At 39.6% G+C, this 15,969-nt stretch overlaps 1 protein-coding gene across 1 annotated transcript; it reads left to right on the top strand.

The window, feature by feature from the left end:
* The first annotated feature begins 9,779 nt into the window (after positions 1 to 9,779).
* LOC127765024 (protein ELF4-LIKE 3-like) lies at positions 9,780 to 12,010 on the top strand. The gene is made up of 2 exons (XM_052289823.1): positions 9,780 to 10,034; positions 11,168 to 12,010. The coding sequence occupies exon 2, from the start codon at positions 11,235 to 11,237 to the stop codon at positions 11,577 to 11,579; it is 345 nt and encodes a 114-aa protein (XP_052145783.1). The 5' UTR covers positions 9,780 to 10,034; positions 11,168 to 11,234; the 3' UTR covers positions 11,580 to 12,010.
* Positions 12,011 to 15,969: the final 3,959 nt, after the last annotated feature.

Raw genomic sequence — 15,969 nt, 5'->3', positions numbered from 1 at the left:
TTTATAAGGTTGATCAAATTTATATAAAAACATAGTAACTCTTACAACACCAAATGCATTTAAATCTATTATTGAATATATTTTGGTAATATATTTATCTGGTGTCAAAAATATTACTAAGTTTTTTTTATAAACTTTATTCAAACTTTAAAAAAGGTTGAGTTAGATAAAAGTTAAAGATTCTTGTAATATAAAACGGAAGTACTAGTATACAACAATATAAATATCAGTGATCAAAGTTTTGTCGGAGAGATTGCAGTATTATACTACCAACATGGAGTAAGAGTGACATGTTTTCATGATCAGATAAACGACTAGTTGTTTGGCAACTAAATATAAGCTACAGTTTTAGTCGATAATGTTTGGTTCATGCCACAAATCCATCTTACATAACCTTAGCCACCTGGCCATATGTCATATACACTCTATTTTCTTATCTAACTTTATCTAACTTTATCTAAGCTTAAGGTAGGGCTGTCAACGAGCCGAGCTCGAGCGAGCTCGTCTGCCTAGGCTCGAGCGAGCTCGTCTGCCTAGGCTCGAGCTCGATACAAACTCGAGCCAAGCTCAAGCCAAGCCTATAAAATATTTGAGCTTTTCAAACAGGCTCGGTTCGAGCTCAATCAAGCTCGAGCTTGACTACCGAGCTTGATTTTTAAATAGAACAATGTATATTTCAAAGGATAATCTTTAAAAAATAATTAATTTAGGGTTCATCATATTAGCAGAAGAGGAAAAATAATAAAATAAATATATGATGCCAATACAAGGCATACAAATAACATATTTAATAACATATTTGATCTCCCAATTTATTAAATAACAACAAAAAAAATCATATATTACTAGACTCGTTAGAAGCTCGAGCTCGGCTCGACAAAGCTCGCAAGCTTTGGGACAGGCTCGGGCTTGCTCATTTGGAGGACGAGTCGAGCTCGAATCGAGCCTAGGACGAGTCGAGCTCGAACAGCTCACGAGCCTCGAGCTTTTTTGATAGCCCTAGCTTAAGGCCTGTTTGGTTGGGGACTAATGACGCCACATATTTTTTACTAAAATAGCTGAGCTTCATCTTGCCACACTTTTTTGGTAAATAAAATGACAAACTAAGCTTAACTTTGACCAAAGTTAGGTAAGAAAAATAAGTATATGACATGTCGGTCAGGTGGCTAAGAGCTAAGCAAAGTAAAGTTGTGGCAGAAAACAAACACTATCTACTAAATTAGATGCTAACCAAACAACCCCTTAGTTTATCATTTTGTTTGCCACAAAATGTGACAAGACTGAACTTAGTCATCTTAGTTAATGTGTAGAGCATTAGTCCTCAACCAAATAGGCCCTAATTAAATCTCACTCAAAACAAAAATTGGGGTCTCATCAACCAACATAAATACTCCACTTTTCAGAAAGTCTAAAATCTACGGCTGCATTGACTTTGACTTGCATATATGTCAGTCAACTCATGAAGGTGATATGTAAAGTGAAGCAACTCTTACTTGGCTTATACAAGCATGTGGACATGCTTATTTGTTTTCGCTTGAAAACCTATCCGAATCATCATTAGAAAACAGAACTGTCCCAATCAAAGGCAATTGTACCACACGTCAGGCGCGCTCAAAGCAGCACAAAACAACCATATACTATCTTCGTCCCAAATACAAACAGATATGATAGTAGTATATTTTAGGACTAAATCCAGATTTATAGTTATAATATATATATATATATATATGTATATATGTTATATTTGTATTAGGTTACTCTTATATTGAACGAAGTATGAATTTGCAGTTTCTTAAAACCATATGTAACATTTAGATTAACAGTTAGTATTACCCTAACATATAATTTCCCCCATAAGCCATTTTATGTTTGTAATAAGTCAAAAATTTATATAAAAAATTGTAACAATATCTACTATATGAAGTTCCATTAAATTCATCATTGAATATATTTTTATAGCATATATATTTTTGGGTTTGAAATAATATTATATTTTTCTACAAATTTAGTTACACTTGAAGAAATTTAAGTTGAGAAAAACACGAAACGTCTTTTCAGAACGGAGTGAGTATGGCAAACTGGATTTTTCACAATTTGGTGCTTTTTAAAAACCGATTTCACAAATAGACCCCTAGAAAAACTTAACCCATAAATAGTCCTTTTTTGACGCCAGAGTTGCTGGCGCCACCCTTCTGTCACCGTGGAGGTCAGAAACTTACATGGTAGGGGGAGCGCGCCAGCCTCTCTGGCGCCCCCCCCCCCCCAAGTCCGAGTTCGACTGCTTGCTCTTGCTCTCTCTCCCCTCTCCTCAAATTCACTTAAGATTATATCGGTAGGAGACTTCCTGTTTTTCGTTGTTTTTCCTATAGTCAAAAAAACCAAAAAAAAATAGTATCCTATAAAAAAAATAGGGTTTGTTGAGTTTTTTCTTTTACACTCGAGTGTCCTTCCTTAAAACATGCATAACTTTCTTATACGGACTCGGAATTAGGCAAATTCTATATCCATGGACATGTACATAAAAAGTTACATCTGATTGTCCCCCCCTTCGTCGGGTTTGGTGAAATTAGAACCTCCAAATTCCGCTTGCAAGATTATGTTTTCGAGGCGAGAAGCTTTTCGGTAGAGCTTTGGAAAATTCTACAGGTCACATATTACATCCATTTGAGTTTAACTTTTCTATGGTTGGTTCTTATGTGCTCCTAAGACATCTCTCCTCTACAGAGGAGAGGAAAAAAAGGGCGTGGGTTGGGAGGGCGGTGCTAGCCTCATTGGCACGCTCCTCTGCCATGTCAGCACCGACCCGCCACGGTGGCAGGAGGATGGCACCAGAGTTGTTGGTGCCATCCTATTGGACCACGGTGCAAGCGACTTTGGCGTCAAAAAAGGACCATTTTCGGAATAAGTTTTTTTCATGGGTCTATTTGTAAAATAAGGTTTTGAAAAGGACCAAATTGTGAAAAATCTATGTATGACAAATCTATATTTCTAGAGAAATTTACTTAGGAAACTTTGTTTTTTTTGCAATTAATTATAAAGTATATAGTTGGTTGATTTTGTTGATAGGTTTAAGGCTTTCATGGATTTATCACTGTGAGTGGGAAGCCCAGCAATTGTCAGCAAAGCACTCACCTGTTTCTCTTGTGTAAATGTTCTTGGTAGCCGCAGCATTTCTGCTCCTTGATTTGGCAGCAACCTAGTGGTATTTAAGGAGAGCGAGTGATGAGTGATCATCAGCTGATTTTGTGATGGCCTACCTGGCACAAGGGACATCTCCATGAGATTTTGACCATACAACCAAGGATGTTCAGCAAAGTGTTTCGGCGTTTATTGGAAGCTCTGTGTCCCAGTGGGTCAAGTAGAGGGCCAAGTGAAAATGACAAGATCCAACCATGCATTTAGCCGAAAGTTAAAGCATGAATCACGAGAGATATCATTGTTGGTCCTACTCATAAGCTTATACAGCTTCCAAAGACGCATATCCAGAACCAAAAAAAAAAAAACAGAGATATCATTTTTAAGGCAATAGTTGTATACTTGTACCTTTAAGTTAATTTAAAATTAGTTATGACTTATACTCATATCCTATACTATAAAGTTATCCCCCACTAACTCCTTAAGCTTAACATGCAAAGATGTCACATCATCATCCACTAATTAACAAGATGCCACATCATCATCCACTAGCAATCATCACATTTAAACATCATGCAAATATGCTATATATTTATAGTTTTTATAATTTAAGAGCTTTACAAATACAAACATATTAAATTATCATCCAACATAATTCACATAATGTTTCAATGTATATCTTTATTATGTTTTAAGATACCCTATATACTTATATAGTTCATCCTCACTTATGCTTAAATGATTAATCTATGGTCCAAATTATCTTTCTCCTTTTTTTTCTCTAATCAAGTCATATCACATCAATTGTTTTTAGCCTTTAGATGATTAATCTACGGTCTAAACTATTTCCCTACTTATTTTCTTCCATAAAGTCATACCACCTTACTTTTTACGTTTGAGTCACCATTCTACATACTATTTAAATTTAAATTATTATAAACCACATTAATTTACTTAATCTGATATTATCTAGCTATCTTACACGTTATTTTTTTTATTGTTATCATACTAAATTTCCGCAGCAATGCGCGGGGTTTCACCTAGTATACTCCTATATAAAGCACATCTCGAATGAACAGGTCCATCCATCAATACGCATTTAGCACTCGTATCGGTCAATTATTACAAGTTTCTAATGTCGGTGATTAGATAACAAACTTCTGGTACAGTACTGTAGTGAACTTGTGTCTAAATTTAATGTTTAATGTAATAAAACGTTAGCCGTGCCATCCTATCTTACTATAAAGTTATAACCCACTAATTCTAAAGCTCTACATGCAAACATGCCACCTCATCATACACTAGCAATAATTACATACAAAACTTATGTAAGCATGCAACATCATCTATAATTCATTACATTCTACAAATCAACATCCAATCATCTACCTTCATATTATTTTTCACAATATTTTTAACATATATATATATATATCCATCATTTTTATAATACTTAACATATATTTATCCATATAATCAAAGTGTGAGATATCATATTTCATCTACAATCTCATACAGAGTCTACTAAATTTATTTTTTTCTCTTAACATAATTTTTACTTTTAGCTCGATTATTAAAAAATATTAAAAGTTACTTAGTAATTTTCGTAGCAAAGCGCTGAGAATCACCTAGTTTACTTATAGGATTGAATGATAAGATGTAGAAGAAAAATGGGGAGAAAAAGAACGAGTCACTCTACATAAGCTCTAAGAAATGCACAAAAAGAAGTGGGGTAGTATGAAAGCAAACTAATAAAAAATATTCTATAGTTTTAGGATTTGTATATCAGAGATACTATATTATTGTGTACATGATTTTTTTTAATGAGCAGATAAAATGAATAAAATTGGAGGTAGCAGTTACTGCACCTAAGGGCCTCCACGCGCCACCGTGTCGCGTGGATTCGTTGTGCCACATAGGATAGGTGTTGTGGTGGAAGAGAGAGAAGGTGGAGGGCCATGGCTTTGTGATGTTTCTCGGCTCCAAACAAAGAACCGAGCTCCTCAGTTGGAAAAAGGAATGGTGCTAGGCAAAAGTGGAGCAGGAGAAAGAACCGATGCTGCAACCGACTTATGCGCCGTTGCCCTGCCACCCTGCGACCTCACCACCTCAACTAGAGAAGGGAGGAGAGGACCGTCACCCGCTGGAGAAGGTGAAGTGGAGGAGCCCGATGTTGAGATATCGCGCCGTCACCCAATTTGCGATGCTGGAGCTGATGTCCAGAGAGGGGAGAGGAGAGCCGGGGTCTGTCGCTGTGCCATGGCTCGTCCTCAACTCTCATGAGAGGGGAGAGGCGACGACAATGGCGGTCGAGCTCCCACGCCACTCCAAATCTCTGCCACCGTAGTTGAGGTCCTCGCCCTCTAAGGAGAGTAGGAGTGGAGGGGCACCGGTCACGTGCCACGGAGCTCATCATCGTCCCCCGCTTGCGTGCTGCCGAGCTCAACGTCGTGCCCTGCTTGTGAGCCGATGAGCCCGTCGTCCCCTTGCTTGTGCCAACCTCCTCGTCATCGATTTGCTTAGTGGCTCCGCCGCCGCCTCGGCCTCCTCGACCACCGCCGCATCTCCATGTGGGTTGGGCTCGAGCGGTGTCCAGGAGTGGAGAGGTGCCGCAATGGGGAGAAGGAAGAGGCTGGCGGCGGTGCCAGAGTTCATTGCCGAGGTAGGGAGAGTGGGGAGAGGCCGGAGGCTGCGGTATCACTGGTGAACTCGTCTAGGTGGGTGGTGGGGGAAGTGGAGATGGTTGTGAACCTAGTGGTGGTGGGTGGGGTTGAGATTTATATTATTTTCTCCATTTTAAGGTGTTTGCTATAAAATTTGGATTTCTTTGTAATTTGAGAAAAATATGAGGGCTGAAATGAAAAATTGAAGTTTCTCGCGAGGCCATTTGCAGTATGGGGAACCAAAATTTGGATCGTGTCTTTAGTCTATGTGATATTTTTAGGGTCCTCAAATGTGTAGCTTGCATTGCTTCTGCTCTAATAAACTTATTACTCTAGTTTATTACTCTAGTGACTATGTTCTCTGGTAGAATATTCTCATCAGAACTGAATTTCAGGCAAAATACGATGGCTGGATCGGGAAGATTTGTTGGTTTGATTGTCTCTAATGTACGCAGGAAAGAATATCAAGAAACACATGTCCAAGTACACCACGTGAAGGTAGGTACAGGCTGCCTAATTTACCAATCCGGCTTAAATTGCCTTTTCAAACAAAGCTATTCCCTCCGTTCAAAAATATAAGAATTTAGGACTGAATTGAATATTAGATAGCATGTCCAGATTTATAGCACTAAAAAATATCTCATCCCATCTTAGGTTCTTATATTTTGGACGGAGGGAGTATTATAACTTCCAAAGTTCCAATCTTTGGACTGAATTAATGAGTGTCTATGTGAGATGCAAATACACTTCCAAAACTGTCCAAAACTAGACAATGTGAGACAAGTAGAACACCACAATGGAACTGAAAGTGCATCTAGGCCCCTAATGATTTTGATGATTAATTACAATGCGATTAGAGAGGACTAACATTTTTATTTAAGCAAATATGAAGGTTGTTATGTCCTCAATGAGTTAGCGTAATGCATATCCCGCCGAATACGTTAATGTGATACGTTTTCGTTTTTCTTGAGTTAATAGGAAAGCCGCACTATTAAGAGGGATGATGCATTTACATACGAGGAGTGATCAAAGTGCTCAAAATCTTTTTTAAAAAAAAAGTGTTTCTCCTCAGTTTGGTGTGTTCTGGATTTTTTCGGAGTTTTCCGAAACTCATTTTCGGACTTTCCGAAAACACACAGAACCAGTTTTTCGCTTCTGGAAATTTTCGGATATGTCCGAAAGTGATTTTCGGACTTTCCGAAAAAGACTGCGAAGGCAAAAGTGGTTCTGTATATTTTCGGACTTGTCCGAAACTAATTTTCGGATTTTCCGAAATTCTTCAGTAGAGTCATTTTCGCTTCTGTATATCTTCGTACTTGTCCGAAAGTTATTTTCGGACTTTTCCGAAAACATCCAGAACGATGTTGTTGGTACTGGAAATTTTCGGACTTGTCCGAAAAGTTTTCGGAATGTCCGAAAAATCCTTCGTTGACTTTGCTGTTGGTGCTGGGCTGGAATTTTCGGACATGTCCGAAAATCTCAATTATTGTGCATAACGGGCAGAATCTGGGCTGTGGCTATAAATAGCCCCCTCCCCTCACTTGTGAGGGCTGCTGGTTCCATTCCAATCATTTGTGCCCTTGGCTTGCTCTCTCTCTCTCTAGCACTTTTGAGCCTTGCTTTCTTGTTTCCCCTCTCACCCGTGTTCGATTTGGATTTGGTGTGAGTGTGAGAGTTGTGGATTCAAGTTTGTGTGAGTGCTTGTTGTTGACTTCATGAAGATTTGTGAGCACTTGCATCATCTCCGGGAGTTCTTTGTTTCATTTGTTACTCTTGGAGGTTGAGGACTCCTAGGCGGCTAGGTGTCGCTCCCGAGCCACCGATCTACTTGTGGTTGGCCGGGAGAAGTTTGTGAAGGTCGGATCTCACCTCCGAAAGGGAAGAGATACCCTTAGTGGAAGGAGGAGTGCTTAGTGCAACCTCTTGAGGAAAGGGTTAGCTAAGACCCGACTCTTAGTGAGCTCCTCAACGGAGAGTAGAATCCCCTCAAGGATTCGAACTTCGGGAACAATCTCGTGAGCTTCATCTTTGGTGACTTTACTTCCTCCCTCTCCACTAGCTTTGCTTGTTTGAGCCGCTATAGGTCTAGTTGCTGTTTGTGCTAGCATATTCTTGTTGTAGGCAACTAGATCTAGGATTTACTTTGCTGTTTGTGCTGACTCCGAAAATTTTCGGATATATCCGAAAATTTCGGAAATATCCGATAATTACTGCTTCCGTTTTTAGTTGATTTTTGAATTAGCCTATTCACCCCCCCTCTAGGCCTACTTGACACTTTCAGGAACCAAACTATGCGTCCACACCAGCATAGTAATTGAACATCGAAGAGATATTAATTGTAGCTTGGTTGTTGTAGGTACACTTGTAGAAAGGGGTACAACTCACTGTATGAGTAAGATTTACATGACTTGCTCATCATTTATTATCAGTTTCAACCAAAAAAGGAGAGAGGTGAAATTAAGGATTTGAACACTGATATTGTTGTCTGATCCAATCAACGGAGCGAAATTAGCATTGTCTTTCCTTTACCATTTGAAGAGTTGTTGAATCTCAAAAACCACGCCTCTGTTTCATTCAAGTAATGAAGCTCTCTTTTCCTCCAAAAAAAAAAACCACGCCTCAACAATATCACATTATATACCTTGCCCAGCTGGCCTTTATTTTGTTGTACGGAATGTGATGTAACAATTGAATCTATTATGAGTTACAAACCATGTGTTCTTCTTTCGCTCGGTATCACAAGATAACTTGCCCCTATGGTACACTGCCATGCATAAGCCTAAATATCCCATTGTACAACGTGCACCGATAACTTGCCCCTATGGTACACTGCCATGTATAAGTCTCTAAACCCATTCCCTTTAGAATCCTAGGGCTTGTTTGGGGAGTTTCTAGCTGCTGCAGCTTCTTCCAGAATCAGAAGCTCCCCTAAGAAGCTATAGTTGTAGAATTTAGAAAATGCACTAGAAACCAGAAGCTGCATACCAATCAGCTGCTTCTCAAAGTCTTAGCTAACCCAAATAGGCCCCTAGTTAGCTTTCATCCCGAATAATGGCTACCATTTGTTATCTTCATTTGTCTTTATTGTTATCACTATAACCTGTTCCATTATAGAAAGGTTTAAATTGCTTTTATGGTTTGTTTGCTTTGGTGCAAAAATCAATCTGATCAAAATTTGGTGATGCTAAACTTTAGTGTGATGGCGATTTGATAATGTTAAGATGGTCGAGGTGTTATTTTTTGATTTGGTACTTATAAAATTTAAAAATGTTATAAGTAAAATTTTCTGAAATTACCGATAGAAGTTAGTAAGGTTATAGTATGTTTGCATTATTATTCTACCATTTTTAGTATTGTCGAATTTTAACAACCCTTACTTTAGTGTGATGGTGATTTGATAATGTTAACCAAACCCTTGCATTTGTTAAGAAGGCAATCTACTAACTTCTTTACGAACAATGATAAAGAACATTTTAACAAGGTTTATATTTGATAAATGTGTCTCACTATGTTTTGCCGACTAGCCGAAATCGAGTAAAGATGATGTTGGTTTGTACCGTATGAACAAATATACTCCCTACGCAAAAAGAACTAAATCATTGGTTTTTTTATTGGATAGAGGGAGTACACCAATAAAAAGAATTTTTTTTTTCAGAAACATGACCACTGTACATGAGTAATTACTTTACCACCGGTAGACGGAAATGCACCGTGCCGGGCAGGAAAGGATAACCCAGCTGCAGCAGCAAGCAGCAAGCAAGCACACAGACAGTGAGACGATGCGAGGAGAGAGAATGGAGATACAGAAGGAGATCGAGGAGGAGAAACGTGTCCGAACATGCCACAAATCCCAAGCTCTCTCTCTCTAGCAAAAGATTCTACTCCTACTACTAATACCCTCCATCTATAAATCTAAATCTATAGGAAAAGAAAAGAAAAATAAGGAGAGCTTTTAAAGCTACAGAGAGAAATACAGAAAGAAAAGTATACTATTCCCCTCCGTATATATGAGGAGGAGAAGATGATGGGTCACTGCTAGTGCTGCTAGCCTGAGTAGTTTCGTGTGTCTGAGGATCTCCTGATCTCCTCCCTCCCTCTCTCTCTCTCTCCATCCCCATCCATCCTCCTTTTCCTCCTATTCCCCTGTGGAATCTCATCTTCTTCTTCATTCCACTTCTCTTCTCTCTCGTGGTCGCATGATCTCATCAGGAGCGCAGATGCTACGGCGTCCTTGAGGTGAGTCAAGCTCGCCCTTCCTCGCTTTCTCTCTCTAGTCCGGGAATTATGTTGGGAGAAGTAGTGAAATATGTTCTTGCTGCTGCTGTGTTCTTGCGAGCGACGAGTTGTTCTTTTCGTTTCTTGTGCGGATTATTAGGATCTTGGCGGGCCAAAATTCGTCTCCAAGTTCTTGTATCTTGTGCTCTGGCCGTGCCTAAGGTTGACCTGTTGAGACAGTTTTCACATGGATTTCTTGTGTCCCCCCCCCCCCCCCCCCGGTGCGATTCTCGCCTGAATTTCTTTCTCGGTTCGGTCGCCTCCCCTCCCCTTTTGTTCTACTGATTCGAGCGAATTTTGGTCGAAAACCAATCTCATTCGCATCGGAGTAACGGATTTTGTTTTTTTGGGTTCTTGTTCTTGATTTCGTTCTATTTTTTGCTGGGAATCTTTCGTCTCCGGTTGCTCGCGAAGAATTCAATGGATCTCAGCTATTCCCCGAACTCATCATCCCTTCCCGCACGACCACTGTTTCTTTCTTCTTGAGTTCTTTGATTCTTTCCCCTCCAAATTTGACGCGCTTTGTGTTTCTTGGAATTTAGACTTACATGATTTCTTGTTTATATATATATATATATATATATATATATATATATATATATATATTTATTATCCCCAACCATTGCGTTAATTTCGAGATTACATATGGGGAAAAAAATTCCAAGGCTTTAATCATGTTTTTATTGGGTCCAAGCAAATAAAGATTCGTCAAGTACATCTGATCTTGTTGAACAGTGCTTTTGTCGTCCCATATGCCCCCCAAACAGTGAATCTTACATTTCCTCGCTACAGCTGCTCCAATTTGCAAAGATTTCGCGATAAAAACTGAAAAATCTTGCTTTTCATTCATGGAAAGAACTGCAAAATCTTCAGTGCTGTACCGAACAGATAAAGAAAAAACAATTAATTATTTCTTTTGCGTCAAGAACTCATCAGGCATCTGTTCTGTCGTCTCACCATTTTCAGCGGTGAATCGAATAGATAAAGAATTTACTAGTATTTTCTTTTGTCTCAAGAACTCGTCAATTCATCGCCCATCGAGCTTCTGTTCTTGTCGTCTCACTCTTCACCATTTCCTTCCATTTGGGGTGCAGAATTGCAGAGAGGCAAAAGAAGAACAAGCAGAGAGCAAGAACAAGCAGAAGCAGAAGCAAAGAGGCGATGGACGGCGACACGCTGTCGGCGGCGGCGGCGGAGGACGGGAAGGTGCTGCACGCGTTCCAGACGAGCTTCGTGCAGGTGCAGAGCTTGCTGGACCAGAACCGGGTGCTGATCAACGAGATCAACCAGAACCACGAGTCCAAGGTCCCCGGCGACCTCTCCCGCAACGTCGGCCTCATCCGCGAGCTCAACAACAACATCCGCCGCGTCGTCGACCTCTACGCCGATCTCTCCTCCCTCTTCGCCGCCTCCTCCCCCGGCCCCGCCGCCTCCGAGGGCGCCTCCGTCGGCACCGCCGTCCGCCACGCCGGCCACAAGCGTGTCAGGTCCACCCACCTCGACTGAACAAGAACCATTCTCATTTTCTCAATTAACCACCTCCAATTCTCCAATTCCAATTCCAATTTCGGCTAGCTTAGCTTAAAGATCGAGCTCTTGCTTGCTTGTATATCTAGCTATAATCTATAAATCTACATATGAGCAATTAACGCCCCCTCACAACTACTCCCTATCTTTCATATTATAAGACTTTCTAGCATTTGCCTACATTCATATATATGTTAATGAATCTAGACATATATGTGTGCCTAGATTCATTAACATCTATATGAATGTGGGTAATGCTAGAAAGTCTTATAACCTAAAACGGAGGTAGTACAATCATCTTCGGTTCTTTCTTGTAGCTGTTGTTTCATCTTGTTGTAGCTGATATGATGAGCTATTATATGGATTTTGATGCAACAATGCCAATACAAGAGAGTGAGCACTTCTCTGAATTCCCAAAAACATCATTTTTTTTTTCTTTCCAATCTGAAGTTCAGTAACTGTGTATCAGCTTCTGTTCAGTTGGTTGGCTGCACTAAAAAAGGCTCCACTTGAGTTGAAAACCTTTTTGGTAAACTCCTACTTTTCTTTTAACTCTTTACTACTAGTAGTGGATCTTCCACTGAAAATGCTAGATGAACTGAAAACTATCTTGCTGCTGTTAGGGATAGATAGATAGATGACCAAATGTCATGGATGGATGATGCCATGATGGGGCCCAACAAATCTCTCCCTTTTCAAACAAAACATGATATATACTATTATATTCTTTGAATTCGTACTGCTGCTATTTGGTCATACCAGAAACCAGTAGTAGAATCTGTTGCCATTTTCCTTTTTTTTCCTCCTCTCTTTCTCCTCTCTCTACATGAATGAATGAAGCCTATTCCTGTAAAAAAGAAATAAAAATGAATGAATGAAGCCTTCCTTTTAACAGCATCACTTTTTGCAGAAATCTGTTGCAGTGTGTGTGGGCATTCAGCATTGGATGATTGCACTTGTTTTCTCTGCTCCTGAAAAAATTGTAGTAGTGGAAAGTACTTTTTTTTTCTTGCCAATGGGATCAGGTCCTTTTTGGTGAGAGCATGTTTTTTTGCTATAAAGTGGATGCTGGGTTGTGCATGAGATTCCCCTGATGAGCGCATTTGACCCCATCTCGTAAATGTGTGTTTATTCCTCTTGCAGTACAGGCATTCGATTCATGTGAAGTTATGAATGTGTTCTTTTTCAATAAAGAAAAACTGGACCAAATGCAGATAAACAGACACCATAATATAGTTTCAGAATATCCAAAATTGTGTGAATTTAAGTTTTACAAATAACAGAGATACACCAAAACCAGCCGGAACGAAATCTTTAACAAACTTCCACGCACTCTTTAAGTTGCCAATCATGCAGCACTTGACCAGAATCTGATGAACCAAAAGAAGGAAGCTGGCCAGCTTTTTTGACCACTCTTTTGTTCTGCACTTCTGCCAGTGAATGGTTTTGCAGAGGGTCATCTCCTGTACTACCTGTGCATTCTTCCCTCAAAAGGCTTGCATATCTCTATCTAAGCCAATGGCATGCATGGCTTTGTGAAACATTCTTGGGATATGCAATTAGGTTCAGGACACTGAAATATACTTTTATTAACAGAGAACTAACCGTAAGCACACAGCGGTTGTGTGCATCATGTCACAGAAGTAAAGGGATCCCACTAATTAGTCCATGAACTTGCTTAGTTAATACTTCATTTGTCCCAGAATATAAGAACAAATTTAACAATATAGCCAATTAATAGCTTCAAATTATTTATAGTCAATTTAATAGATAATTCATATACCTATAAATATATACTGCACAATTAATACATGGTCCCACATGTCATATACACATTGTGTCTTGGAGTCCGTGCTGCAGCTGGCTACAAATCTGTAGTCCGTTGCTATTATCTCTCCTCTTTTATCATATCGATATATGTTTATAGCTGGCTTATAGCCTGCTATTGTGCCTGTTCTAAGGAGCTTTAGAGTTGGACACAGTTATTAGAAAAGCACATAGAATTAAATTGTGGAAGATTGTGATTGGTTGAGAAGCGAATATTGGTAGAAAAATTGTTATATTTTAGGATAAATTCAAAAGGCTAAAAGTTATTATATTTTGGGACGGAGGGAGTATTCCCTCCCGTAACAAACATCAACTAGCTCCATGCCAAAATATAAGCATTTCAAAATGGGAGAGTAATTTAGGATGTTAAACTTTTACTGTTCAATCCATTGAATTGTAAAAGTTTGACAACATCTTGTTTTAAACGTTGAATGTTTATGATCGGAGAGAGTACTAAAAAAATATGTTGTGGTGGTAAAATTTGTTTGGACCAATCGAGATCCTCTATAGTACATACTGTTCACATATAGGCCCGAGCATCTGTATAGCCCACACTTCCCCTTTGGACACCTTTGCATCCCAAAGCACATGAATTTTACAGGTTTTACACGAGACAGCTCGATTCTTGCAAAAAAAAAAAAGAGAGAAAGATTTCTTATCTATTTATTATTTCGGCACCAAATCTCTCGTCCTGTAAGAGAATATTTTAGAAGTACTTATGTTTTAGAGGTAATTGTGTTCTTGTCCCTATTTACAACTGTAATTGTGATTTTACCCTTGTATTTTTAACTTTGTGATTTTACCCTCACTATTTTGAACTGAAGCTCAGGTATGCCCCTGTTCCGTTAGGAGGACTTAATGGTGTTAACTGACAGGTAAAAGGACATCTATGCCCTTGCAGATTTGGCTTGTGAGGACTTTGTGTTTTGGCTGTGTTTCACGATTACAGTAGAAAACGGAGGTATGAACTTGCCCTGCATGCTTAATTATTTCAACAACGAAATCCAACTTTGTAACTACACAAGAAATGCGATTCTCCAGCATATGTTTAAAAAAAATCAAGGGATTTATTAATTAAGAAACACTATGGACTGAGGTATGAATTCAATGCCTCAATGCCTGACGTATGAACTTGCCCTGCATGTTTAATCATTTTAACAATCAAGGGATTTATGAATATGCAAACAAGAAACACTACTCTCATCTCTTTCTTTCAACAACAGAATAGCTTTGTTGGTCCTGTCCAGTTTAGGAACCAACCAATAGTCCAAGGCAGTAAGAAAAATAAAAACTAAAGGGGGAGTGACAAAGAAGAAAAAGTAAAAGACAATAAAACTCAAATGTTCCTCTCCTCCTCTCCTTGCTGTTCTTCTCCTCCTTGTCACCATCATGCCTCAGGCGAGCTCCTCGCGGCCATGCTAATGGTGGCAAGGCAGCCTAGCTAGCTACGCATATGCAGCAGTACGTATGTACTCGATCATCTGCTGTGCAGCGGTTCGGGCACTATAGCCGAGGCCGATGCCGACGAGCCCAGTGACCACCACGGCGGACGGCGACGGGCTAGCTCAGCTTGACATCGCCATTTCGCGCCGGCCCAGCCTGCTTCACCCCGCGCTCCTCCGCGACGACCGCGCGCTCCTCGCTCTCGCTTGCCCGCGTGTGCCGCCACCGCTCGCGAGGGTTAGGAATCGGGGACGGAGGTCGGAATGGGGTATGGGGATCGGGAGGAGTCAGCAGTGGCTTAGATTGAAAGGTTTGGGATAGAGATGTCTTTCTACATTTTGCAAGTCAATTTCTTATTTTCTTAAACTCATTTAATCTGAGTCCACCTAACAGACGTTTAAACCAGGGGCAAACAGACCATTCAACATCAAAAAGTGAGGGCAAAATCACAAAGTTTAAAAAGTAAGGGTAAAATCACAATTGCAAATGAAAGTAGGGGTAAGAATCCAATTGCCCCTATGTTTTAATGTTTGTCACTGTCACCAAGATATATAATCAATATATACCTGTGACATTAATTTGCGAAGGGTTGGAGTTGACGATAGTTCAAGACAAGGGAAAATCATCAGTAGCGGTCCCCATTTGAACCTAAATACACTCTAGCTACTAAAATTGATATTTATATTCACAAATATTTTACGAGTAGCACGAGTCCTCTCGTCAATTGGATTATCTTTAAAAATATATTAGTATTTTCTTTTTGCATGGCTCTGGTTTATTCAATCGTTCGCGTGAAGATAATCTTGATCTACTCTTTTTCATAGAGGATGGAGACAGATGAAGAGGAATCCTGATCTTATCACTTTGTGCAGTGAGACCATATTCTAATCATACTCTTTCCCTTTCCAGTTTGTGACGCTTTTAAATGAAAGAGAAGAAATTAAACAGATTTCACAAAAGATAGCCTTTATTTGTAATTTTCTGTGATTTGAGGATTCTTTCGAAAACTGGGGCAAAAATATAATAAAGAGTAAAGGTGCCCACATCCGGCATTGCCCCATGACGAAATGCCCTAACAGTAACAGAGTATATGTTTAGT

Source organism: Oryza glaberrima, chromosome 3, assembly GCF_000147395.1.
Source record: "Oryza glaberrima chromosome 3, OglaRS2, whole genome shotgun sequence".
NCBI lineage: Eukaryota > Viridiplantae > Streptophyta > Magnoliopsida > Poales > Poaceae > Oryza > Oryza glaberrima.
Note: the sequence above shows the minus strand (reverse complement) of the source record. Positions and strands in the feature narration are given on the sequence as shown.

Bases quoted from the DNA above. Each gene is read 5' to 3' on its own strand.
- LOC127765024 (XM_052289823.1), top strand. From the start codon at position 11,235: ATGGACGGCGACACGCTGTCGGCGGCGGCGGCGGAGGACGGGAAGGTG.